Source organism: Euleptes europaea, chromosome 1 (assembly GCF_029931775.1).
Source record: "Euleptes europaea isolate rEulEur1 chromosome 1, rEulEur1.hap1, whole genome shotgun sequence".
In the NCBI taxonomy this organism is placed as follows: domain Eukaryota; kingdom Metazoa; phylum Chordata; class Lepidosauria; order Squamata; family Sphaerodactylidae; genus Euleptes; species Euleptes europaea.
The window spans coordinates 128,834,881-128,862,449 of NC_079312.1; the positions used below are offsets into that span (position 1 = coordinate 128,834,881).

Sequence of the window (27,569 nt, forward strand, 5' to 3'; positions counted from 1 at the left end):
CAGAACTCTCACCCTACTCAATGCCCACCCTTTTACCATCCCATTCCTTTCCCAATGAAATGGCCAGGGAATAGCCCTCCACCATGAATGACCAGTACCACCGAGCAGCCAGGGATGGCTACCTGGATCTGCTAAAGGAAGCTACCAGGAAGGAGCTAAACTCGCCTGATGAAGATGGCATGACCCCCACTCTATGGGCTGCCTACCATGGCAACCTGGACGCTTTAAGGCTGATAGTTAGCAGAGGGTAAGTCCCGTATCATGTTCTGTTCACTTTTGCTTGAAGTTCAGGGCTTGGTGCCTGCCCCACGGTGTGTTTGATTCACAGGCCAGCTGAGTGCTTATTGCTGAGTAAGAACGAGAGCAACAGACTCACAGCAGAGAGTCTGTGCAATTACTCTTCATGTAAATAGTCAGGGGGGTTCCAGTATAAATCTGTGCAAGTCTGAAATTCTTGATGAAATTTATCTCCCCCTACGGAGGCTTTAAAGCCACACAGCCTAGCGCCAGTTCTGCAGCTCCCGATGCACTTTTCAAATCTGGGGTGTAAACTCTAGTCGTGTTCCCTTTATTTTCATCCGGCAGCCTTAATCCTACCTATCTTCTTCTATTCCTTTTTTGTTTTGGTTTGGGTTAAAGCACTTGGGTACCTCTCTCGCTTTATATGGCTGGAGAGACAGACAACGGTTCAGAGAGCTGAAACTAGTTTAAGGGAGGCTTTGCTTCCAATGGTGCATACAAACATTGCATGTGGCTTACTATTGTCTCTTGCCAAACAGGTATTGCGTGTTTTTGAAATTACACAAAACCTGCAAAACCTGCTTTGCAGAGGTGAAAGAGGAACCACGCCAAGAGGAGAGATCCCTCCTTCAAACTGCCTACAGTTCTCCCAAAATATTATCACCTGTCCTCCAGCCTTGCTATTCTTTATAGTTCAAAAAGAGATTCTCAGTGTTCCATGCTGCCTATTCCCCAATCCTGTGCTGAAAAGGTTGGCGGCGGGCCTGCCCAGTTGGATGCCGGAAATGCAATTTGGATGTATAGGCGGACAAGGAGAAAATGACCTCTTGGCCTTCAGGATCAGTGATAGTGTTCATTATAGGAGATTAACTGTGAGTGGAAGAATCTGAGACTGAGAGAGAAGAGACTGAACGAGTGGCTTCCATTTCTAGATTTGTGCTGTCCAAGAGTGACCAACGTCTACCCCACAAAGGCTAAATGTTATCAGAGGAGAGGAATAGTGATAGTTGAGGCACAGTCTTCTGAGGCTACTTTATATATTGGATAGCTAGTTGCTTTTGGACTGATGCAGCAGTTCTAATGTGACCACAAACACGATTTGAAGTGAGGTGAGCCCATGATTCCTGTTTGAACAGAGGCTGAGAAATCCTGCCTTGCCTGAGGCCTCCCGGTGAATCCATAGGAGATGCTTTTGTCTTTTAAAGCGCGACAGCAGCGTAAGAGCCTAGAATTTCTTGGACCAGGGCAGGCCAATGCCTGCTTCAAGGGCTGGCATCAGGGGGTGGCACAGTCAGTGACCTGCCAAGGCTTAGGGACCAGCACACACGAAGATAATAGCACAGGAAGCCAATAATATCTCAACCATAAACTAATCCAAAATAAACTCAGTTATCGTAACAACAACGTGTCTATGGTTGATAGGGCCCAGCAGCAATCAGGCCCATTTGCTCCATCTGCTCCAACTAGGGTCGACAGCTCAGGGTTGGGAAATACCTGGAGATTTTGAAGGTGGAGCCTGAGGAGGGTGGAGTTTGGGGAGGGGAGGGACTTCAACGGGGTGTAATGCCATAGAGTCCACCTTGCAAAGCGGCCATTTTCTCCAGGGGAACTGATCTCTATCGGCTGGAGATCAGTTGTAATGGCGGGAGGTCTCCAGCCACCACCTGCAGGATGGCAACCCTAGCTCCAACCCAAAAACGGGAAGCTGCCCCAGAAGGCTCTGCACTGTTTTCCCATTTCTTGACTGAGAAATACATGTGGGGAAGGCAGTGGAGTGCGGTTCTCTCATGCCAGCATTGTGCCCCATTTCCTCCAACTCTTCTCCCAGCAAGAAATGAGAGGTTATTCCAGAGATCCTTGTAAGATCACAGAGTCTCTCTGATTTCCTGATTTGAGACAGCAGAGTGGCAGACCTCTTGAGCATCCCTTCATTCCTGCTGGCACTGACCTTAGAAAGGTAGGTAGAGGGTGGATGTACATACACTCGAGGGTGAGCAGAGATAGATAGAGTAAATGCAGGGTTGCCAGGGCCCTCTTCGCCACCAGCGGGAGGTTTTGGAGGTGGAGACTGAGGAGGGCAGGGTTTGGGAAGGGGAGCGTTTGGGGGGGGCAGGGTTTGGGGAGGCCATTTTCTCCAGGTGAACTGATCTCTATCAGCTGGAGATCAGTTGTAATAGCAGGAGATCTCCAGTTAGTACCTGGAGGTTGGCAGCCGTAAGTGACTGAGGCTGTGGCCCTGTACTTATTGTAGGGGCCAGGGGAGGATTGTCCAGCTCCCTGCAAAATAAATGCTGGCCCCTTCTGGGTTGACTACTTTCCCACACATTCTCACAAGGAATTTAACCATAAACCAAGGCCAAATCACTTGGGAGCAAGGGCTGGCTTCACGTTTAATAATAAACGCCCATTTTTGAAGGTAGGCAGTTTCTCCTGTTTCAGATTTCATGATTTTTAAACTTTTGGCAGCTGTCCCATTTTCTTGGGGGCAAGCTCTCGTGAACTCAAGGGAACCTTCCTTCCAATTTAAAACATGCAGAGATCCATAGTATTGGGCTGTGTATCAAAGTTCCTTCCACACACCACAACTCTAATCTGTGTAAATTCTGGGTATTCCTTTCCTTAGAAGGGCTGTAATTCTTGGCCCTGACCAGCAACAACCCCTGCCTACGTAATTCTGCCAAGGGTCCTATAGTTCAAACGACCTTTTCAGCACCCACTTGTGTTTTGGGCCCAGATAAGGCTTCTGCCACCACAAAGGAGTTTAAAGGGTAGATTTCTATTGCATGGAGATTAAGGTTGCCAGCTGTGGGTTGGAAAATACCTGGAGATTTTTTTGGGCAGAGCCTGAGGAGGGAGGGGGTTTGGGGAGGGCCTTCAATGCCATAGAGTCCAATTGCCAAAGCGGCCATTTTCTCCAGGGGAACTGTTCTCTATCGGCTGGAAATCAGTTGTAAATAGCAGGAGATCTCCAGCTACTACCTGGAGATTGGCAACCCTAGTGGAGCTGTTGTTGATGCATGAAAGCTGGAATATATAGGCCCAGCAAAAAATCCTCCCTTATGTCCCTGCTAGTGTTTAATCAACTGAAAGAGATGTGCTTGCTGTCATCTGGGGCATATTGGACAGACAAATGCTTGTGCCCTTTTGATGATGAATGGGATTGGGAAAAGATACATGGGGCAGGGGGTTGAGGAAGTGTTTTCTTCACTGACTGCTTTATCAAGGAGGGAAGAAAACTAGCAGGGTGCATAATTAAAACAGCACATTATTTACAAGATGGGTTTGCTTTGATGCAGTCTGAGGAGCAAGATTATAGACGTTCAGTATCGGTTAGGGTCATTCCATGTATCTGTAATGCCATTTCTTTTAAAAATTAACTATAGTACAGTTTCCTGTTTTAGTATAGCTGATGCTGCTTGGCTGTAGAGAGAAAATAGTTGGGGTGTTTAACAGCACAGAAATGGTCAGGCTTCCTTAAGGGTAGTGCAGCTGAAACTCTCGCTACTCAGATATACTGAGTGTTTTTGACAACTGCTCTCATTATGGGATTGTTTATTCTGACACTGAACCTATGTGGATCCCATTGTCAAATGTTTCAAACTTTGAGCAGTGCACCATGCTAAGTATACAGTCAGTGCTTAATATATGCAAGGTAATAGTGAGGTAGCTGTTTTGATCATAAAAGAAGCAAAACCAGGCTATACACAGGTAGCACTGAGGAATGACCAGAGAAGCTGAGCATCAAATGAAGCGGGAAAAGAGGCAGAGAAGAAAATTAACTGGTTCAGCTTATGAAATCCAGGAGGATGGGGGTGTTTTGAAATGTACCACCCTCCCACAATTCCTCATAGCCTGCTGTGATAATAACAGAGTTCACTCAGGCCTAGGGTTGCCAGCTCCGGGATGGGAAATACCTGGAAATTTTGGGGGTGGAATCTGAGAAGAGTGGGATTTGGAGAGGAGAGGGACTTCAATGCCATAGAGTCCAATTGCCAAAGCGGTCATTTTCTCCAGGGCAACTGATCTCTGTTGCCTGGAGATCAGTTGTAGTAGTGAGAGATCTCCAGCCACCACCTGGAGGTTGGCAACCCTACTCAGGCCCCTTTTATTGCATAATGAGCTTATGTTCTGGAAGAGAAAGGGATTCAGGGATTTTTTTTTTTTTTGCTTATTACTACTTTTGAGCAAGAACGCTAGAAACATTGGAAGATCTGGTAGGCACAACAACTTCCTACTACACTGGATCTATTTGTTTTCTTGACTTTTCTAGTGGGATAGCACAAAATACTTCCCACCTGGACCTATGCTGGGCAAGTTCAGTATTTCCACTGCCAGAGACCTTTTTGTTTTTGCTTTTCAGAGGCTATTTATGGGCAACTTGACCGTGATCAGAATCCAATATACATTGGGATCATGGGCCAAGACAAGTGTGGTGAACCCTTCCCATGATCTAGCTATAAGTGTGGCTCTCCACCACAAAGCTACAACAGCTGAGGTTTAGCATGTTCCAACTGATGAGGGTCAAACTGCAAATGACAGTGGCCACGGGTCCATCCTGTTGCCACTGACACCATTTTAGAAGTATTTGAAGCTCTTTAAAAATTGCTACAAGGCCCTGGGTCCTTGAGTAGGGTTGCCAGGTTCCTCTTCTCCACTGGCGGGACATTTTTTGAACACATGAAGCTGCCTTATACTGAATCAGACCCTTGGTCCATCAAAGTCAGTATTGTCTACACAGACCGGCAGTGACTCTCCAGGGTCTCAGGCAGAGGTCTTTCACATTACCTGCTTGCCTAGTCCCTTTAACTGGAGATGCTGGGGATCGAACCTGGGACCTTCTGCATGCCAAGCAGATGCTCTACCACTGAGCCACGGCCCCTTCCTTTTTGGGCAGAGCCTGAGGAGGGTGGGGTTTGGGGAAGGGGAACTGATCTCTATTGTCTGGAGACCAGTTGTAACAGCAGGAGATCTCCAGCTAGTACCTGGAGGTTGACAACCCTATCCTTGAGGCAATTTTTAAAGCTCTAAATGTGGTTCTGGAAGAGAGTTTTACAGATTCCATAGACCACCCAAAAAACAAATCAAGCCTGAACTCTCCCTAGAAGCTAAATTGACCAAACTGAGGCTATTGTACTTTGGTCACATTATGAGAAGACAAGACTCACTGGAAAAGACAATGCTAGGAAAAGTTGACGGCAGGAAAAGGGAAAAGGCTGTTAACGATAGGATGCTTTGGAGTTTGTTAATTCATAGGACTGCCAAGGAAGCGACTTGACAGCACCTCTCTCTCTCTCTCTCTCTCTCTCTCTCTCTCTCTCTCTCTCTCTCTCTCTCTCACACACACACACACACACACACACACACACACACACACACACACACACACACACACTTCTAAAATGGCATCAGCGGCCATGGGATGGATCTGGGGCTGTTGTCACTTGTAGTTTGGCTCTCAGTGTACATAATTCTGTGACCAGAAGAAACCATCTGAATAAGTCACTCTAATCACAGATGGTTCCTTTTATACATGAAGCCTTTGTTGCTCATAAAAATACAGTGACTCCCACATTTCACAAAAGCTCCTGAGGCTGTGGGTGTGTTGTACACATAGGTGCACTCCAAATTTAAATGTCTGTGTTGCATCTCTGGCTCTTGCAAACTTAAAGCAATCATGTGCTTTACCTCTTCATGCTTCTGTTTCCCCACATCTATTACCAAGATAATATTCACTAGACTATATTAAAAGTACATCAAAGAGGTGCTGTGATAAATTCATTAAGAAGCATCGGGTACTCAACCCAAACATATATTGTGGCCCAGAGTGAAAAAAAATTTGGAACAGGAAGGAATAATAAATGAACAGTACATATGAAGGAAAATGTATCCTTTTAATCTACAGCAGGGATGGGGAACCTCCGGCCCGCGGGCTGGAAACGGCCCTTCGGAGCTTCAGGGCCCTGCCATAGAAACATGGCGCAGCATGGCGGCTTCAGGAACAGTTTCGGGGAGGGCCATGCTGCACCATGTTTCTATGGCAGGGCCCTGGAGCTCCCAAGAACGACAGAAAATGTTAATCAGCGAGAGGAGGGGGGAGGGAGAAAGACACTTCCCCCAAGGCTGCCCTTACAGCTACTGTGTGCAGGAACGCCACGGCACACTTTAAAAACCCCTCTCGCCGCCTGTCTCCCCTCTCCCCGGTGGGAGATCTACGCCCAGTATGGCCCCCAAACGATGTGATAAATATGCAAATGGCCCCTGGCAGAAAAAAGGTTCCCCACCCCTGATCTAAAGGAAGGGAATAATGAAGCAATATTGTTGTCATACATGGAGGATTTTTGTGGATGTGCATGCTTCAGTAAACACCATGTTTGTCTTTCATGCAGCATTGGTATTGGATGAAGGAAGGGTTGTGGGGAGGGCAGAAGGGTTTGGTGGTGACCTGTCCTGTTCATTAGTCATACAAAATGCCTCTTTCATCCTTCTGGCTGTGCTCTAATGAGGGAAGGGAACACAATTAATGTGATGGCTGAGAGAAGGAGGCAAGTTGGCATTTAGTGCTACAACCTCAGAGAGACAATCATCCTTCATTGCGAGTCTGACAGCCCTTTCAGCCTGGGTGCCCAAGATGGGAGGTGGGCCAGTTTATGATTAGCTGGGATAAACAATTAAATATTTCGAGAGGTGAGATGGGGAGAGGGGCCTCTTTCTAACAGAGTGTCAGTGTGCTGTTTTAGCAACAATGCTCTCTTGTGAAGAACGGTGTTTCTGTTCTCATCGTTTTATTCCTGTGAATGCAGAGTGTGTATCCCAAAGGGAACATAATTCAGCTGCAGACTGAATATAACATGGAGTTAAGATTGCAGGGTTGACTGTACTTCTTGCTTTGGATTTGAATTGAACACACACACGAAGTTGCTTTCCACTGAATCAGACCATCGGTCCATCATGGTCAGTATTGTCTACTCAGACTGGCAGCAGCTCCCTAGGGTCTCAGACAGAGGTCCTTCACATCACCTACTACCTGATCCTTTAAACTGGAGATGCCAGGGAATGAACCTGGGATTTTCTGCATGCAAAGCAGAGGCTCTTCTACTGAGCCACAATCCCTCCCCAAATTACTATGGCTTGGGCTTCTCCTTTTTGTAGGATGCAAAAACCTCATGCTACAGTATCTGCATTTGTGTCCTTTATATCTTAGGAAAAAGGAAGAGAGCATCCATATCAGGATACACGCATACCTCGGAGATATTGCGGGTTCTGTTCCAGACCGCCGCAGTAAAGCAAATATCGCAATAAAGCGAGTCACATGCATTTTTGTTTTGTTTTCCCAGTGCAAATAAAAGTTATGTTTACATTGTACTGTAGTCTATGAAGTGTGCAATAGTAATATGTCTAAAAAACATACTGTAATAATAATAAGTTTGAAATATTGCAAGTTAGCAAAATGTGACACAGACACGAGGTGAGCACATGATGTTGGAAAAAATGGCACCAACAGACTTCTTGAAAACACAATATCTGTGGGGCGCATTAAAGCGAAGTGCAATAAAACGGGGTGCGCCTCTATACACGATCAAGTTATAAGTAATGCTGAGGGGACTCAAGTCATACATATGTGGCTTGTATGCCTAAATCATGCAGTGGAGAGGCCAGATTTAGGAAGCATCCTGGTGCGATTAAGACTAATTGGTATGAAAGTTGAGCTGCTTAATGTTGCATCGCTGCACCCTGAATATAGTCTCTAGCCATTTTCACACATTCTGTGGATACTGAGCACACGGAGGGGCGGGGGTGGGAATGCCCTGCAGCGGCAAGTTCCACCCTTGACGCGAAAGCTTCACTTGAAGGCATCTATAATCCAATGCATGCCTAACTGTATTGTCAAGGGTGTTCTTAGTGATGCTGGGCAAAAGTCGAGGATGGACGGACCCCTTTTTATTCCCACTCAGCCCCCAATTTATGAATGGGTTGGGTTGCAAGCAGCTTGCTGCTGCTGTGGTGACATGTCGTGGCCGTGCTTGGATGGGCGCTATGCAGGCCATGGGCAAGAAGGGCCACTCGTACGTATGCTGCCTTAACCCCCATGCAGTTGCAGCCCGGTGTGCTGGCCGGCCTGTGGGACTGGGGCACAGCGCTGTGTGGCACCCACCCGCCAGTCCCAGCCAGGCAGCTTCTCTTGCTCAGCTGCCTGGCTGAGTCATGCCACAGCACCCCTTCTTCCTCTGTCCTCACTTCAACTCAGTGGCCAGGGGCACAGCAGCAGTGACTTTGTCCTTGCTTCTCCAGGAGCTACTGCAGTGGCAGTACAGAGGGTAAGCAGGGGCATTTAGGGGAGCTGCTTGGTGGTTGTGACTCTACCCCCAGCAGGAGCTCAGGGCAAGTTGCCCCATAGCTAGGACTGCCAGTATATATTGCATACCTCTTTGTACATAGCTAGGACTGCCAGTATATATTGCATACCTCTTTGTACAATCAGGACCCTGAGATTTTCTCATTATTAGGGTTGCCAGGTCCCTCTTTGCCACCAGTGGGAGGTTTTTGGGGTAGAGCTTGAGGAGGGCGGGGTTTGGAGAGGGGAGGGACTTCAACACCATAGAGTCCAATTGCCAAAGCGGCCATTTTCTCCAGGAGAACTGCTCTCTATTGGCTGGAGATAAGTTGTAATAGCAGGAGATCTCCAGCCACCACCTGGAGGTTGACAACCCTACTGATTATGGGGAGAACATACTTTGGTTATACAATGTAGGACCTTTACAAACAAATTTATTTAATACAGTCCAAGACCAATAAAAATAGAATCAATACAATAATTCAAACGCTCCCCTGCTAGGACCTTTACAAGTACCAGCCCCAGTGCCACTCTTCTCATGCCTGCATCCATTCATGCACTTAATCTCCATGGAATTATATGTAAAAAAAAAAAACTTGTGTGAAGTATCAGTTTTTCTGAAATATAATGAGCTTGATAATAAAATGCAATGACATTATTTCTGAGTAGGAAATGTGGGCTAGTGAATATATTGAGAAGGAAGGAGGAGACTTAAGTCTTTTTTGCATGGGAATTTTACCTTGGGTTCGACTTCTCCCTTGAATTCTCAAAAACCTATGTATGGTGGTTGTTTGCCCCGAAGGAAGTCCTGGAATATCAGGAGTAAGTTTTTGTAGTGCAGAATCACCAGCACAAATCCGGAGCGTCTGAGTCCCTGCCCCTTGAAAATGCTGCTTTGTAATTGGCTGTAGTCTGTAAAGGGATGTACTAAAAGGAATTACAGGATTGCCCACTGGAAACAATGGGAGGGGTTAGAAGGCCCATTGAAGATCATATGAGCCAGGATTGCCAATTGACATGCATGGGCTCCATTGAAATACATCACAGTACTTGGCCCAGATAGACTACTCTGGCACTGGATTGAGAGCCCCCAGAGTGCACCGTCATTCCACTCTGGGGGCTGTCATTCCAGTGCCAGAGTAGTCTATCTGGGCCGTGACCTTAATGGAAAATCCATTCCGCCTTTTCTTTGCAACTGTTTTTGTACTGTAATGCATTGCAATGGAGCCCACATAAGTGCAGCTAAATTGGTTTCTGATTATGCAAACACTAGCTTCCTCCCCGCCCTGCCTGGAGGAGGAGGAGGGGGAAACCCGGAATCCATTATGCACACAAATAGCTACAATTTGAACCGAGTTGATCTCAGAGTATACTTTAAATCCATGACAAAACAGCATTGGGAAAACCTGAGAAAAGTGCGAGGTGGGCATGAGGTCAACTCTGAGGGACAGAAAACTCATGCATAACTCCAAGGAGCAACCGAGTCAGTCCGGGGGCGAATGTGAGTCAAAGCACCCACGCCCCCGGACTGACTCGGTTGTTCCTTGGAGTTATGCATGAGTTTTCTGTAGTTTTTTGGAACTTTCTCAACCATGGCTCACTTGACAGTTCTGAAGATGCCACAGGTCTTCTCGGGGGTGGGGGTTCCATTGGTTCTAGCCCATACTGCTTTTGTTTATCCCCTCATTTCCTCATGCATTTTTGTTGGTTTAGTTTTTGCTTTTTGTTGCTGTTATTCTGTTTTTTTTCTGCTTCTTTTGCAACCGCTTTTACCCTGATCTTTTTCTGGAAGCTGATTTTGAGTCAACTTTGTCCTAGTGCATGTTTGTGTTGGTTTTCTTTGTCCCACCCACTTCCAGCCCATTTTTCAATGATAGGACTGTTGTCATTGTCAAACCACTCCCCCCCCCCCGACTGAAGACAAGGGGCTTCAGTTTTTATTTTCTTCCTAAATCGCCCCCCAAATATTGACATATCAATATAGTTTTGCAATGATAAATTTAGCAGGTTCTCTAAATTCCCAGGTTTCATTAACAAAAGATGGAAGTCTCTAGGCTATTCCCTGGCCAAGATATAAGGGGAAAGGCATATCTCTACGAGTAGGATTGCCAGTTCCAGGTTGGAAGATACCTGGAGATTTTGGGGGTGGAGCCTGAGGAGGGTGGGGTTTGAGGAAGGGAGGGACTTCAATGGGGTATAATGCCACAGAGTCCACCTTCTACAGTGGCCATTTTCTCCAGGTGAACAGATCTCTGTTGCCTGGACATCAGAGGTAATAGTGGGAGATCTCCAGCCACAACCTGGCAGCAGGCAACCCTATCTGAGAGAAGAGGCGGGATCCCCAATTTTTTGACCCTCCAGCAGGCACCTCTGAAATTATGACACAGTGTGTTGGGAGCAGCCACAAATTGGTTGTCACAAAATGGCTACTGCAAGAGGCAGAGCCAGACACAAAATAGCTGCCTCAGCTTACCTTCAGTCACACCGTGAAGATCTTTGTGCCAATGCAACATCTTCAAAAGCAACATCTTCAAAAATCCACACAGCCAATCAGAAGCCTTGTGGGAAAAGCCCCACCGGGCCCTGCCCACTTTCTAAAAACATTTCATTCATTCATTCATTCATAAACCTTTAATGGCATATAAATTGTTACAATTAATACGAACAATGGTCATAAATCTTAAAACCGATAAGATAAAATCGTAGCCAGTAACCTCAGCTATCAGAGGTTGTAAGTTTTTGGACATTTATCACTTCTACTAAGAAATTGGCGACATCCACTGAAGGGGTGCTTCAGGACCCCTGGGCTTAGGGTTGCCAGGTCCCCCCTCTCCTCCGGCGGGAGGCTATTCGGCTGATATCGGGAACGTGCGCGTCACTTCCGGTTTAGAACCGGAAGTGCCGCCTCGCAAGGGGCCTTATACCTCTTAGTTTGAGTGATAAAGCAGCCCTTTACCACTCAAACTAAGAGTCTGAGTGATATAAAGCCCCTTGCGAGGCCTTAAACCGGTTGTAAACCGGAAGTGACGTGTGCGCAGTATGTATGTGCGTGTGCACGTTTGCCCGCCGACCCTCAGGTGGTCGGCGGGCAGAGGGGTAAATTGCCGGGGGTTTGCCTGCCACCAGCAGGCACCTGGCAACCCTACCTGGGCTAGAAACTTACTTTTTAAAAAATGAAGGCTGTCAAGTCAGAGAACCTGCTTCAATTATAACTATAACACTATATCAGTATAAATGTTGGGAGCCCTGTATGGATGCCTTTCCTAAGGATGGGTAAACACTTGCATAAATGGGACTCATCAGAGGATGTGCTGGGAGTTCCACCAATGAGATCCACAGAATTTCTCTTCTTTTAAAAAGTAGGCCACAATGTGTGTCAGCATCACTATGTGGGGGGGGAGGGGTGATTGAAGCTTCTTCCCCCACATGCTGTTTTCCCAACCTTAAGTGGCTTTGTAGCAATGAACAATGTTGCTTGGTCTCCATCTAATCCATGCTCCTCTTATACAGCCACAGTCCAGTTCCCTTTCTCCACTATAATTCTATAGTTACTCAATACGGTTGCCAACCTCCAGGTACTAGCTGGAGATCTCCTGCTATTCCAACTGATCTCCAGCTGATAGAAATCAGTTCACCTGGAGAAAATGGCCACTTTGGCAATTGGACTCTATGGCATTGAAGTCCCTCTCCTCCCCAAACCCCTCCCTCCTCAGGCTCCACTCCAAAACCTCCCGCAGGTGGTGAAGAGGGAGCTGGCAACCCTATCACTCAACTTCTCTCCACATTTATCTTGTTTGTATGAATATGTCCTCCCATCATCTGGCCCATATCACAGGAGGATTTCTCTTCCCATCTTCTGTTATCAGACTGCAGGCAGATGCCATGAGCCTGTAGGCTGTGTTAGATGTTCTAATAAATTGACTCAATTCAGCTATATATAGCAGTCATCTTTGCAAAAGCCAGGCCTAAGATGACTTTCCAGTCCTGATATATATGGCAGTACTAATAGAGTGTTTTGAATTAGCAGCCGCACATCAGCTAATAATGGGGATTGTGTGTGTTAAGTGCCGTGAAGTCGCTTCTGACTCATGGCGACTCTATGAAGGAAAGTCCTCCAAAATGTCCTATCTTTGACAGCCTTGCTCAGATCTTGCAAATTGAAGGCTGTGGCTTCCTTTATTGAGTCAATCCATCTCTTGCTGGGTCTTCCTCTTTTCCTGCTGCCCTCAACTTTTCCTAGCATGACTGTCTTTTCCAGTGACTCTTGTTGTCTCATGGCGTGACCAAAATACGATAGCCTCAGTTTAGTCATTTTAGCTTCTAGGGTCAGTTCAGGCTTGATTTGATCTATAACCCATTGATTTGTTTTTTTTTGGCAGTCCATGGAATCCGTTACACACTCCTCCAACACCACACTTCAAAGGAATCTATTTTCTTCCTATCATCTTTCTTCACTGTCCATGCAAACATGCAAATAGGAGTGAAAAGAAAGGATTGGTTTACTAGCTATTGATTTCAATGACCTATGACATCCTTGCTGGAGTTTCACCTCCATAACTCTCTCCTTTGTGAGATACTGAGGTTTCTCCAAACACTAAGCCTGTTACCTTTCCCTCTTTCTTAGTTTCGAATTGTACTTTTCCTACCTGTGCTATTGCCAGCAAAGCAGTTCAGGAGGAAAAGGGAGACATGCAGACTGAAGAATGTGGAACGTTACAGTTAATATTCTTTCTTTGCTCTGAAGAAACACTGGCCACTTGCAAATGTACTGGGAAGAGCTGATTAAAAAAACAAAACAAGGCCATGCAGAAGGGCACGCGAACTAAGGCAACCTATCTCACTAGCCATTACACGTAACTCACAACACAGCTGTGGCTGATTTCCTTTAAATAGGGATGCCAGCCTCTAGGTGGGATCTGGGGATCCCCCAGAATTACAGCTCATCTCCAGACTACAGAGATCAGTTCCCCTGGAGCAAATGGAGGGTGGACACTGTGGTATTGTACCCCACTGAGGTCCCTGTCCTCCCCAGGCTTCATCCCCAAATCTCCTGGAGTTTCCCAACCCTACCCCCTCATCCCCTGCTGGTAGCCAGGGGGGATCTAGCAACCCTACCTTTAACGTACCATACTGTAAGGCTTAACTTGTAGGGCTGACTGCACCCTGGTTCCTGTAGATCCTAATAATCAAATTAGGACTACTTAAAGGCATACATAAATTAATTTCAAATAAGCCCTTAATATAGTACATAACTTCTTTTCAGTCACTCCAGCGTTCCAAAATCCTTCTGAAAATGAAGGTCTAAGTTAGTTTCCTCAAAAAACAAAAAAACAAACAAACTTAGATGGGAGTTGCCATCTTTTATTCTGACAAGAGTTTTGTGGATGACTGAAAGGAATTTAAAAGGTGTAGGGTTGCCAGGTCCCTGTTTGCCACTGGTGGGAGGTTTTTGGGGTGGAGCCTGAGGAGGGAGGGGTTTGGGGAGGGGAGGGATTTCAATGCCATGGAGTCCAATTGCCAAAGCGGCCATTTTCTCCAGGTGATCTCTATCGGCTGGAGATCAGTTGTAATAGCAGGAGATCTCCTGCCACCACCTTAGGGTTGCCAGGTTCCTCTCCGCCACCGGCAGGAGATTTTTGGGGCGGAGCCTGAGGAGGGCGGGGTTTGGGGAGAGGAGGGACTTCTATGCCATAGAGTTCAATTGCCAAAGCGGCCATTTTTCTCCAGGCGAGATGATCTCTATCGGCTGTAGATCAGTTGAATTAGCAGATCTCCTGCTACTACCTGGCAGTTGACAACCCTACACCACCTGGAGGTTGGCAACCCTAAACAGGTGTCAGTTGCTCCTAACACAGCACCAGCAGTGGGCTGGGAAAAACAATGCCAACTACATTGTTATATGGCTGCAAAAGCGTAGGAGCTCTGTCAGAAAAAGGGGCAATCCCAAATATATGGGCACATGATTTGGGCCTAGTTTGTAGCCGTTGCATCACAATCTGTGGCCACAAATGGAAGAGGTGATAAGATAATATGGTGACTCATCATGAACCACTGGTTGAGATGTGTGTGTGTGTTTTACAATGAGGTAAGCTAATAGTGTTTACTCACCACTGCGAAGTGCTTTCAAGACGTCAAACAAGGTGTAAGAAATTTATGCAAGCATTGGTATTCTCATTGACTGTAACTTGCTACCAACCTTCCGCCCTAAGCACTGCTTGCTATGCCAGCCGAAACTGGCATTAGTACTGCACAGGTACTTCCCCAGATTTCCCCAGTACTTGCTGACTCCAGCTTCAGTTTATTTTGCAATTGCAAATAATAATTACACATAATTATGTTTTTCCTGTTTGGATGCAGTCTGTTGAGTTTACCAATCCTTGCTAGGATCAATTAATTGATTCTTATCCAGACTAGTTACTTATCCTGGAATTGCCAGTTTGTTCTCCCCCCCTTTTTAAATGGAAAACCCAGTTGATATTCTGCACAACTTGTTACACTTCTATATTTTCAGTGTTGCTGCTCCATGTTTTTTCCAGACTTGTTTTGTGATGATAAGAGTATCTATGCAAGGTAGAGTTGCCAACCTCCAGGTACGAACCATAACCCTCCAGGTGATCTCCTGCTGTTACAACTGATCTCCAGCCAATAGAGATCAGATCACCTGGAGAAAATGGCCGCTTTGCTGATTGGACTCTATGGCATTGAAGTCCCTCCCCAAACCCCACCCTCCTCAAGCTCTGCCCCAAAAACCTTCTGCCAGTGATGAAGAAGCACCTGGCAACCCTAATGCAAGGCTTGTTTTGTGTGGTTAAAGGCTTATTCTTCCACTATTGCAACTGGAGCTTTACATAGCGTGCTATATTTGCCTTAAAAATCTGGCACTGCCTACTCCCAGGATTTTTTTGTTTTGTTGTGGTGGTACCCACTGGTAATGAGTACCAGCACCTTTTTTAGGGGGCTTTCCCAAGTCCTGAGAGAAGAACTGGTGGAAATCAGTACAGCCTTATATATGAGTACCAGCACTTTTTAAAAAAATAAAAAAGCACTGCCTGTTTCCATTGGCAGCATTCTAATAAATGTCTGCTCATGTCTTCTTCAGCAAAGGGACCACTCAGCCTCCATTTATCCTTCCGTTCCTCTGTTTTAAATATGGTTTGATAATCTCAACAAAGGAAAAACTGTGCACACTATCATTTATGAAGCGTATAGCACAAACGATTTTTAGAAATTTTTGTACACCTTGCCCCATTGCCCTATGGACAATGGACATATGAGTCTCTCCAAGAACTGCAAATGTTGTGGTCTGATGGATATTATGCTATGAATTTCATTCTGAAGAAGGAAACAAAACAAGTCTGACCGGAGCTTGTCATTTTGTTCTCCATACGTGGATCAGGTTTTCCAATCCTACCCAGAGCTTTTTTAGCTCAGCTTGTTTCCCGGTTTTCGGGTGGTGTATGCAAGATCTTCTCAGCACACACCAAACGCTTTGTGGATATACAAGAGTCCAGTATGTTATTGGAAGCTATTATTGTCTCATTGATCATTCCTCGCTCTTCAGTTTTCACCACTGCACATGCTCGGTGCAGCGCACTTCTTAACTACTGCGCATGCTTGGAACAGCGCTACTTGGGGACACGCTCCATTCCACCTCGTTTGAAGGATCTTTTATAGCGTTTACTCTAGAGGCATTTTATGGTTCTTGTATACTAATTGTTATGTTTGTAATATCCATGTATGAGTGACAGTGACAGTCACTATAATGACTGAACAACCTCTTGTATGAGCTTTAATACATGCTACAACATTGATAGTACTTAAGTTTGTTTGTATCACTATTGTGGTCTGTGTGCTTGTTATACATTTTATCAGTTTGCTCAACCTCCTGGTACTAGCTGAAGATCTCCTGCTATTACAACTGATCTCCAGCCGATAGAGATCAGTTCACCTGGAGAAAATGGCCGCTTTGGCAATTGGACTCTATGGCATTGAAGCCCCTCCCATCCTCAGGCTCTGCCCCAAAAATCTCCAGGTATTTCCCAACCCGGTGCTGGCAACCCTACCCTATAGGCTCTTTGAGTACATGGGGTCAAAAGGCAATAGTTACAGGGGAGCAAGCACTCATGCTTCATTTCACAAGAGATGATGCAAAAATGGTCAGACCAAGCCTACTTTTTGCCTGCTCACAATCCAGCTTAATGTTTATTGAATTAATATGCCATTACAAAAAAGGAAACCCTTTGCTGGGCCAACCAGGGACAAAAGCTGTATGAAACAGGAAGCTATCTGCAGGGAGAACAAACATCTTTGAGATTATATATATCTAGAATCTCAAAGTAAACATCCAAATACAAAAACCCAATCCACTTTTTATTAGGACCAACCAACACGATACCAAACCATGTGCTATAGGGTTGCCAACCTCCAGGTACTAGCTGGAGATCTCCTGTTATTACAACTGATCTCCAGGTGATAGAGATCAGTTCATCTGAGAAAATGGCCGCTTTGGCAACTGTACTCTATGGCACTGAAGTCCCTCCCCAAACCCCGACCTCCTCAGGCTCCAACTCCAAAACCTCCTGCTGGTGGTGTAGAGGGACCTGGCAACCCTAGTGTGCAAGCATTTGAATTCCTCCAAAGCTTTATTTCATACCCTTTTGCGACATTTTGGTTGCTCCTAATAAAAGGTATTATTGTGTGGCTGCTTTTGGTAAGAAATAGTTTACTAGGAAATAAGCACGCTTGCGCTGGGAGAGAAGAAATGAGCCTGGCCTCTGTTTCCCCTCTTCCTGCTGCACACTCAGGCCTGCATGCCCAAGTCCAGCACATGTGTTCATTCAGAACAAACATAAACAATACCTTCGCACACCCTCCGCCCAGCGCTGCATTTACAGTTTCGCTGGCTCTTTAACCACGCTCCATCAATAATTGATTCTTCTCTTGCAATCCATCAAATATTAATCTTCCCCCTGAATTCCCCAGCCCTGATAGGCCAGTATCAAGGTGAAGGGAAGAGGGCTGGGCTGGCTAAGGAGTCAGAATGGACCTGCTGCCAGCTCCTGGAGAGTCCCAGAGCAAGAGAAAACCCCACTCCGGCATTCTGCTGCCAGGCAGCTTCGATTTTTTCTTGTCATTTCTTTCTGGGTCAGCCCGCATTAGCACTTTTCTGTTTGTGAGTGTGGGTGGGTGGGTATGCCACTGAAGTTAATGAGTCATCAGAGTTGGTTGCCAGTTGCTCAAAAAATCATGGCTCAGCCACTTCAGCACCTTGCTAAATTGGGAGACTGTGAGAAGTCATAATCTTTTCATTGCTAATTTTTTTAAAAAAAAATACGTCTCCTGCCTTTATTTATACATAGGGTTATCAGCTCTGGGTTGGGAAATACTTGGAGATTTTGGAGGTGGAGTCTGAGGAGAGCGAGGTTCGGAGAGGGGAGAGGCTTTAATGCTATAGAATCCAATTGCCAAAGCGGCCATTTTCTTCAGGTTAGGTTGCCAACCTCCAGGTACTAAGCAGGAAGACAGCACGTGGCTCAATATTCAATTCAATTCGAAACAAAACCAAGGGTTAATTTATTCAAATAAAAGCATACAAGAATCAACCAACAAACCAAAGTAAGAGGTAGAAGTGTTAACATCACACAAATCGCCTCGCAGGGCTTAAAACCGCAGCCTCGCAGGGCTTAAGGCAGCACCTCTGAAACAAGCAAAGGGCTATGAACTTCAAATGTATTTCAATGTAGCCAAACGGCTATAACATATAACAAGAAAAGATACAATTTCAAAGCAGCCCAAAGGCTTATGAATATATCTTAGGCACTACCGTGAGGTGGATCTGTTCCCAGTGGTCTCCCACCCCCAACAACACCTTGCGAGAGTGCAAATGGACCGCCCCCCCCCCCGCAGATCACTCCCATCCATTTGATGGAAATGCAAGGGCTGATTCAGTTCTCGAGTCCCAACCTTCAGGCGTTCTACTACAGCCTGATCAATCAAGGTCCGGGAACACCTGGAGTCGAAGATAGCAATGACAGCCACAGGTTCCCCTCCCTGGGGGTTCCGCAACACAACAGGCAGCAGCAGCGTTTCCCCCTGGTCACTCACCCTACTCGGAGCGGTTTGGTTTCTTCTGAGGGTGCCCTCCGTGCTGGCTCTCTCACAGAAGGCTGTCCTCGTTTTTTGCCGGCGAGGGATCTCTGGAGCGATCCTGAGGGCTAGGGCTGCTCGGATCAGATGCCGGTTCTGCTTGCAGGGCCGCCGTCCCGCACCGGCTGGCAGTCCCCTCTGCTTTTTCCGGTCTAGGGTCTGAGGTGGTGTAGTCTCCCGTTCTCAGGTCGCTCGGTTGCCTGACCCCTCCGCCGATGCTCTGTTGCAACTTGCCGCGAAGTGGCCCTTCCTCCCGCACTGGAGACATGCTCCTTCCTTGAGACGGTGCGCCCTTTCCAGTCTGAAGCCCCCTCGGTTCCTTCCGTCTCTCCGCAGTTCAGCTGCATTGCCCCCTTTGGCGGGTGCCACGGGGGGGTACCTTTGACAGGCAATCCTTGGAAAACTGGAGGGTTAGCTTGCGATTTTCCACCAAGGCCGCCAGTTTAATCCAGTCCTCTACTGACTCTGGGTCTCCCAGGGTTAAACAGCCGTCCAGCACTTCCCAACGCAGTCCTTCGTGGAAGTGTTGGACCTTAGTGGCCTCACTCCATTCCCTTATCTTGCAGGATAGGGATTGAAAATCCTGGGCGTACTCACAGAGCGGGCCCCCTGCTTCAAACAACGCATGGCAATCTTTGCCTTCTCCCCCGTATGAGGGTCCTCGAAACTGCGTCGCAAAGCAGACATAAAGTCATTCAGGGACTTCAAGACCCTGGGCATAGTCTCCGCCACCGTCACTGCCCATTCCACCGCCTCCTTCTCTAGTAGGCTGATCATGTACCTGACCCTGGCTTCCTCCGAGGGAAAGGTCTCTCCTTGATCCTTCATGAAACCGGACACTTGGAGTAGGAAGTGGGGTAGCTGAGTGCTGGATCCGTCGAAGGATACCTTCAGCTCTCTGGCAGTAGGGCGCCTGGGTGGGGGCGCCTCTCTACAGACGGGTGGTTCCGCGGCAGGTAGGGAACTGGCTCGGGGTTGCTGCGAGGGCTGTCTGAGCTCTCTCACTACCTCCAAAACTGCAGTCAAATCCCTCTGCAGAGCGTTCAGCTGCGCCTGCAAGTCCCGGTTCTGTAGGGTCAACTTCTGATTCTGGTCGCGTAGCAGGGTAGTTTCCTCCGTGGCGATGGCGGTTGGGGTGGTCGGAGTGTGGATGAGCGAGGGTCCCTCCAACCATTCTCTAGGTACAACCTCTCGGTCCCATTCTTCCCCATCACCGTACCAGGCGGTTAGCGGTCCCCGGTAGAAACCGCCACATGGGTCCGACGCCGCCCGTTCATTGGCCCCGACCCTCCGTCGTTACTCCACCTGCGTAGGCAAGGAGGTCCACATTGGCATCCTAGGGAAGTCGGTAAGCCCGGGCTGACGCTGCTCCGGGGTCGCTTCCTCCAGACCAAAATCAATGAGGGTTGCCCCTCGTTCGTTGCTCCGGCGGAGGTCTTCCCCTGTAAGGAGCGAGTGTGTGGATCGCGTAGACATACTAACACTATTTACTAAACACAAAAATAAAAAAGAAAGCTAAGGAATTCTGAGATTCTGACCTACTGTCAGACTTCAGTACCTCGTTGCATTTCAGCAATAGTAAACTTCACTCCAGACGTTGCAGAGAGTTTAAAGTTTTATTAAGAAAGCAAACGGGTTCAGTAGGTCTATACAAAATTAAGGTCAGAATACAGATGGGGGAAATACTGGTTGTCTTTATAGGGGACATACAATAGGATTGATTACAGTAATGTCAGAACACAAAAGGCTGAGGTGCAGCGGAGCTGTCTTGGAAGGGAAGGATACAAATTTACAATAAGGAGGTGTTTGCCGGCGATTACCCATTCGACACATACTTGTGAAATTGACTAGCAAACGACCGGGCGATCTCCTGGCTCTCACACATTGTTCCGCAGCGCCAGAGGCTTCACAGCGGAACTCTATTGAAACGCAGAGCGGGTGAAACAAAGAGCACGGGGGGCGGGGATGCCACACGGAGCTTGCTTATCCGGGGCTCAACTGGACGCCCTCGCTGACAGTACTAGTCACATTCCAAATCCTAGCACCAGACCCAGGGGAAAACAATACTTCATTGTCTAATAGACTATAGGTATACATATGGACTAGTTCAGAAGGAGCATTGGTACTCTGGGATGAAAGAAAAAGTCAGTAAAGCAGAGGCATTCTGGCAGAGGCCAGCCAATGAGCTGCTGATAAGGGGTACTAATTAGGGTTGCCAACCTCCAGGTACTGGGTAAAGATAATGGTATCAAGCTCAAAATAGTATGCAAAAGTGATGTATTATTTACAAGTGCAGATATTATACAAAAATACAATATCTGCACTTGTAAATAATACATCACTTTTGCATACTATTTTGAGCTTGATACCATTATCTTTACCCAGCTTGTCTATAGGTATGTGCTTGATTTTTGCTTAACCTCCAGGTACTAGCTGGAGATCTCCTCCTATTACAAGTGATCTCCAGCTGATAGAGATCTGTTCACCTGGAGAAAATGGCCGCTTTGGCAATTGGACTCTATGGCATTGAAGCCCCTCCCCTCCCCAAACCCCGCCCTCCACAGGCTCCACCCCAAAAACCTCCCATCAGTGGTGAAGAGGGACCTGGCAACCCTAGTACTACTCTAGACTTGATCTCTGCCACATTCTACAAATTCTTCCTTCTTTTCCATAAGCAATTTGTGGAAAGTTGGAGGTAGAGGCAAGGAGGACCCCTTAACAAAGGCAATCTAGTTATCACCAATCCCCCAAATCCTAAAGACCATAGCCCTTTTCAGACTTGACCAAACATACAAGGATGCTGGCAACTAAGCATAATGGCAGTGTGCTGTTCCTGATACGCATGGTCACCATGTTATCTGAACAGGGTATCACACATATTTTGCATATCCTTTTGCTTCTGTTCAGAGTTCACTGAGAGCTGTGTCTGGGTTGACTCTGGGTTGACACATATTTTGCATAGCCACCCTGAGCCCGGCCTTCTGGCTGGGGAGGGTGGGGTAGAAATGTAATAAAATAAATAAATATGCGTGCGGCTTCAGCATACATGAAGTTGTCACCATTTTTTCTAGGGGTCTTATTCATGCTGGAGTACCGGATCAGGTTTAAGGTTCTGGTACTGCCCTTTAAGGCCCTAAACAGACTGGGACCATTGTATCTGTGGGACCGCCTCTCCAAATACACCCCTCAGAGAGCGTTACGCTCATCCAATAACAATTTGTTAGTGGTCCCCAGCCTGAGAAATGTCCAACTGACCTCAGCCAGGGCCAGAGCCTTATTGACTCAGGCTCCGGCCTGGTGGAACTAGGGTTGCCAGGTCCCTCTTTGGCACTGGCGGGAGGTTTTTGGGGCGGAGCCTGAGGAGGGCAGGGTTTGGGGAGGGACTTCAATGCCATAGAGTCCAATGGCCAAAGTTGTCATTTTCTCCAGGTATACTGATCTCTCTTGGCTGGGGATCACTTGTAATTGCAGGAGATCTCCGGCTACTACCTGGAGGTTGGCAACCCTGGGTGGAACTCTGTTGAATGAGACCCGGGTCCTGTGAAACCTTGTGCAGTCCCACAGGGTCTGCAAGACAGAGATGTTCTGCCAGGCCTATGGGTTGAGGACAGCAACAGTTTTCATCATAACTGTCCCTGCTCTTTGTGTATTCCAACCTGGTTCCATCTTGCCCACCCACCTTCTTCTCCTGACTGAAGTCCCTCCCCTCGATAAATATTAACTATTTTGAATGGTGCCTCTGGAAACTGGAATGTATACATTATTAGAGATTTTAATGGCAACTTATGTATAACAATGTATGATTTTTAAATTGAATTGTATTATGATTATATTGTCGAAGGCTTTCACGGTCAGAGTTCATTGGTTCTTGTAGGTTATCTGGGCTGTGTAACCGTGGTCTTGGTATTTTCTTTCCTGACGTTTCGCCAGCAGCTGTGGCAGGCATCTTCAGAGGAGTAACACTGAAGGACGCCCGGCTAACCTACAAGAACCAATGTATTATGATTGTTGCTATATTGGATGTGAGCCGCCCCAAGCCTGGCCTTGGCTGGTCAGGAGCAGGATAGAAATTAAACAAACAAATAAATGCATACCAAAGCTGTATGTGCGTGCAAAATCTACATGGTGCCCCAACTGAAACAAGAGGGTGACTGTGTGTCCCTGGAGCAGTGTGCTCCTGATGTGCTGCTTGTCAGCCTCCTGGTGTGCATAATGTCTGAATAGGGCTCACGCTGTTGAGGCCTTACTTTCTTTAACCCGATTTAGGTAGGAGACCTTTCTCACTCCATTCCTCAGAATCCTACAACAGAGAAGTCAAGAATCATTTTGGAACCACGAGTACCTTGGTTTCACCCCTGTGAGGAGCTTACATCCCTTTGAGGGACTCAAAGCAGCCTTTCCTTATAGAAGAAAAAGGTCACAGGGGTCATTTATGTATGGGAGTTTTACCTGAGGTTCGTTGCTCACTGGACCCACACTTTCCTGTTGGGAGTCTATGCACCAACAGTCTCCAAGCTCAAATCAGGAAGCATTTGAATCCCCGCCTCTGGACATGCTGCTTTGTAACTGGCTGTGAGCGAAACTAAGTTTGCGTGTCCCACACTTTGCCTTATGCATGGAGATTTCACCCGGGCTGAGCTCAGGGAAGAGGGAAGAATTGGGTTAGCAGAGGAACGGGAAGGTCCAGGATTTGTGAGGGCTGGCAGCAAGGTCATTTCTAATGGAGGGAAAACTCATGCATAACTCCAAGGAACAACTGAGACAGACGGAGGGTGAACGTGAGTGAAAGTACCCATGCATAAACGACCCAGTTAACTCAGGTACAGCTCTCAGTTAACTCTGAACAGAAGCAAAAGGCACTGGGATATATAGCTGATGGGAAGTGCAGGTTGAATAGAGGTCTGGTGTTTTCCATGAAGAATGAATCAGGATTTTATGCCTGTGGAAGCAATAGCTGATTACGTACTCAGAAGTCTCATTTCTGTATCTGTCAGTTCCTATGTTTTGTTAGTGGAGGCAGTATCAAACCGTTGTATAAGATTTTGTTATTGTGAAACCTACACTCCTTCTGAGAGTCAGCCTGCCCACTCCACCCCCAGTCTACTGCATGCATGATTTTTAAAGTCCCTAGCTTTAGCAATCCCCTGTTTTATTGACGCTGCTCCACACAACCTGAATGACTCAGATAGATTAGGTGATGGCGAGAAAGACAGGGTATGCCACTTCAAAAACTGGATTGCACAAAAAGTGTATGGAATCCTCTTCCCAGCCACCCACCCCATCATCGATAAGTTAGCTACAACCCTCTCTTAAGGGCTGGCCACCAGTTAATTCAGCCACCATTAAGAAAGTGATGTCATAGGTAGTTCCTGCCTGGATATTGCTGCAGTTCCCAATCCCATACTATTAATTGCCCTATCATTCTTCTAGTCACCAAAGTGCCCCCCCTTTAATTATACGTATTGTAGATGAATAGCTACGGTTAAATGACAAACCATGCAGTAATAAAAACGAAGGCATATTGTGGCTCTTTGTTTAGGTAAGCAGACGCTCAGTTCAGGTAAGTTCAGGTAACTGTTTTTTGATGAAGTCCTAATAAGCTTCTCCACAACAGAAATACAGGTCTTCCCAAACACTAATTCTTTCTTTCACATATCGTTTTAGGGGTGACCCTGACAAATGTGATATCTGGGGGAACACGCCTCTTCATCTGGCAGCAGCCAATGGCCATCTGAATTGCCTTTCCTTCTTGGTGTCTTTTGGGGCCAACATCTGGTGCCTAGACAATGATTACCACACCCCACTGGACATGGCTGCCATGAAGGGCCATATGGAGTGTGTGCGTTATTTGGACTCCATTGCTGCCAAGCAAAGCAGCCTCAACCCTAAGCTGGTGGGCAAACTGAAGGACAAGGCCTTCAAAGATGCAGAGAGGCGTATTAAGGACTGTGTGAAAATGCAGAAAAAGCACCACGAGCGGATGGAGAAGAGGTACAGGAAAGAGATGTCTGATCACTCTGACACAATGAGTTTTTCCAGCTATGCCAGCAGCACTTTGAGCAGGAGGTTCCAGCACGTGTCCATGATGACTTCTTTGCCATATTCTCAGGCCACCATACACGGCACCGCCAAGGGCAAAACCAAAATCCAGAAAAAGCTGGAGAAAAAGAAACAGGTTGATGGGACATTCAAGATCTACGAGGATGGGAGGAAAAGCGTGAGGTCCTTGTCTGGTTTACAGTTGGGCAATGATGTTATGTTTGTGAAGCAGGGCACCTATGCTAGTCCAAAGGAGTGGACCCGGCGCAACATTAGAGACATGTTTCTGACTGACGAAGATACCGTCTCCCGTGCCATAAGTGACCCAGGTTTGCACATGGACTCAGCCCACTCTGAGGTCAGCACTGATTCGGGTCACGACTCCTTATTCAACCGCCCTGGACTTGGCACTATGGTTTTCCGGAGGAACTATGTCAGCGGCGGACTGTTTGGAATCGGTCAGGATGATCCCAGCGCTCTGGAAGAGGGCGACATGGATAGGTTAGGTGTTAAACTGCACAGCCGCCTGCAGCGCTCGCCAAGTCTCAATGACAGCATCGGCAGTGCCAACAGCCTGCAGGAGAGGAACGAGGAGGAGTTGCCGTGGGATGACGTGGAGTTAGGCCTGGATGATGATCCTGAACCCGACACCACCCCCCTGGAGACCTTCCTGGCTTCCTTGCATATGTTTGAGTTCATTTCCATCCTCAAGAAAGAGAAAATTGATCTGGAAGCTCTTGTGTTGTGTTCAGACGATGATCTGAAGAGCATCAACATTCCACTGGGGCCCAGGAAAAAGATTCTGGATGCGGTCCAGAGAAGAAAACAGACTTTGGAGAAGCCTGATGTCATAGAAGACACAGATCTGTAAGCAGTAGGGCCCCATCTTCATAGTTAAGGATACATGCAGTTCTTCAGCATGTAATGGCAAGCCTTATAGATAAACAATATGATTAATACATATAATGCATTTGAAGACTAGAGTCCCATTAGACTCAGGGATTCAGGAGAATCTCTAGGTATAACAAAAACTCGTTAGTTATAAGTTTCAGTAGTTGCAAGCTGGGTTCATAGAGTGGAGGTGCTCAGCACCCAGAGGTAACCTTCTGGAACATTCCTAGATCGGATTTGCATCAGTACCAAGGGGTATGGTATTTTTTGGTATCATCATAATTTTTTGCTTAGCCAAATCAATGTGGCTAACTGCTGTTAAAGACTATGGAAGTATTTAGTTATTTAGAGTTCTTGGCCAAACAGACAAAAACAGAGCCACAGGGGACAGACCCCCTACTGCTCCAAGGCATCTCAAAGGAAAAAATATTATTATAGTCGACTGTGCATGTGCCACCCCCCTCCTCTGACCTTATGCAACATGCTCCACTTTTCTGAATCCCACGGTATCTGTGTCTCTATCCATATCAGAAAGTTGTCACCTGTTTTAATATGTCACAGTGCAGGTGAGGAGCCACGTAATTGAATGCTCTTCCATACAAAAGATTCCTTTGCACATATCAAACCAGATTTTGGGAAGAAGGATGTGCTACAACTCTTCCACCTGACGGCTAGTTTTCTGTATACAGGGCTTTTTTTTTTTAAATTGGAGGGAGCATACAGTTATGTAAGCCTCTAAGGATGTATTATGTGGGAGATCCACACTAAAAATCAGCTGGCTCTTCCTAAATTGAATGAAGGCCATAATACTGGGGAATTGGGGGGGGGGGGAGTATAGTTAGGAGTTGCAAGGTCAGCAGTCTTGCGACTGTTCTCACCCTGAAAGCCTCCAGCGCAGCCAGATGTTGAGAAAACCATCACTTGGCTTGGCTGCTTCCTTATCTTTGCCTCTCCCAAAGATGTTAGACCTCCCCCCACACACTTGGCAGCAGCCTCTTGTCCCATGCCTTGCTTGGTATGCAAAAACTAGTCAAAGCTCAGACCACCTCACTAGTCCAAGAAGTAAACGAGGTTTATATCTCATCACAAAGTGCCAATATATAGCCGCTTCTGACTCAAACCACTTGATTGCCTGGAAATGGAGACGGAGATATCTCCGTGCAGTAGGAATATGTATAAGTAACGTGTGTGTAGGAAGTAAATCTGGCCTTGTACATTGCCTCTTATTCATTTCACTCCACTACCTTTGACTGTAATCAGATAGACGCATTAGCTGACTAGATGGCAGCATAGGGCCCTTCAGGTATTCACTGCACTGAAACGATACCTGTAAAACTGGAAGCCCCAGTTTAAATCTTTTAAAGCCCGTGCCACTACTTCAGAAATGTTATGCCCATTATCCAATTCTTATTCCCAGCCTTAGGTTTGATTTAAAAGTATCGGTGGGTATTTATTAAGCAGCTCTGAATGTTAAAATGTACATCTTTGCTATTATGATGTATGAGAAGCAGAAGTAGTAATTTCATAGCTTTCGTGGGGGGGGGGAAACCAACTTTGTGGAATCGGATGCTGGATATGTAATGGAAAATATTTCAGCTTCTCACAAACAATAATGTTGTTGTTTTATGCCTTTATATCACTTAAGCACCTGATCAGTATTTGCTCCTTAGTCTTGTTTTATATTAATGGCCTCTCTCTTCTCCTTTACAGATAGCAGTTTTTAGAGAACATACAACAAACAAAAAAGTTCTAAGTTGCCAGAAAACAACTCCCAGTGACCCTAACGGTGGGAAACCTGAACGCCACAACAAAAAACTCAGTTCTAACTCATTTTTTTTCAGCTTCCTTGTTCTGCTTTCTTGTCTGCAGAAATCTGCCAGATAGCAAACTGGTGCTAAAGAGAATTTTGGAGACACCTATT

At 46.6% G+C, this 27,569-nt stretch overlaps 1 protein-coding gene across 2 annotated transcripts; it reads left to right on the forward strand.

The window, feature by feature from the left end:
• On the forward strand, window positions 1–27,464 carry USH1G (USH1 protein network component sans). 2 transcript variants are annotated; one of them, XM_056856738.1, is made up of 3 exons: window positions 1–247; window positions 24,383–25,624; window positions 27,359–27,464. In XM_056856738.1, the coding sequence occupies exons 1-3, from the start codon at window positions 84–86 to the stop codon at window positions 27,360–27,362; spliced, it is 1,410 nt and encodes a 469-aa protein (XP_056712716.1). In that variant the 5' UTR covers window positions 1–83; the 3' UTR covers window positions 27,363–27,464. The 2 variants fall into 2 exon arrangements, with proteins under 2 accessions (XP_056712716.1, XP_056712709.1); XM_056856731.1 differs by lacking the exon at window positions 27,359–27,464 and having other exon boundaries at window positions 24,383–25,652.
• Window positions 27,465–27,569: the final 105 nt, after the last annotated feature.

Coding starts and splice junctions, on each gene's coding strand:
- USH1G (XM_056856738.1), top strand. CDS start 84: ATGAATGACCAGTACCACCGAGCAGCCAGGGATGGCTACCTGGATCTG. Junction 248..24,382: donor AGGCTGATAGTTAGCAGAGG/GTAAGTCCCGTA, acceptor ATATCGTTTTAG/GGGTGACCCTGACAAATGTG.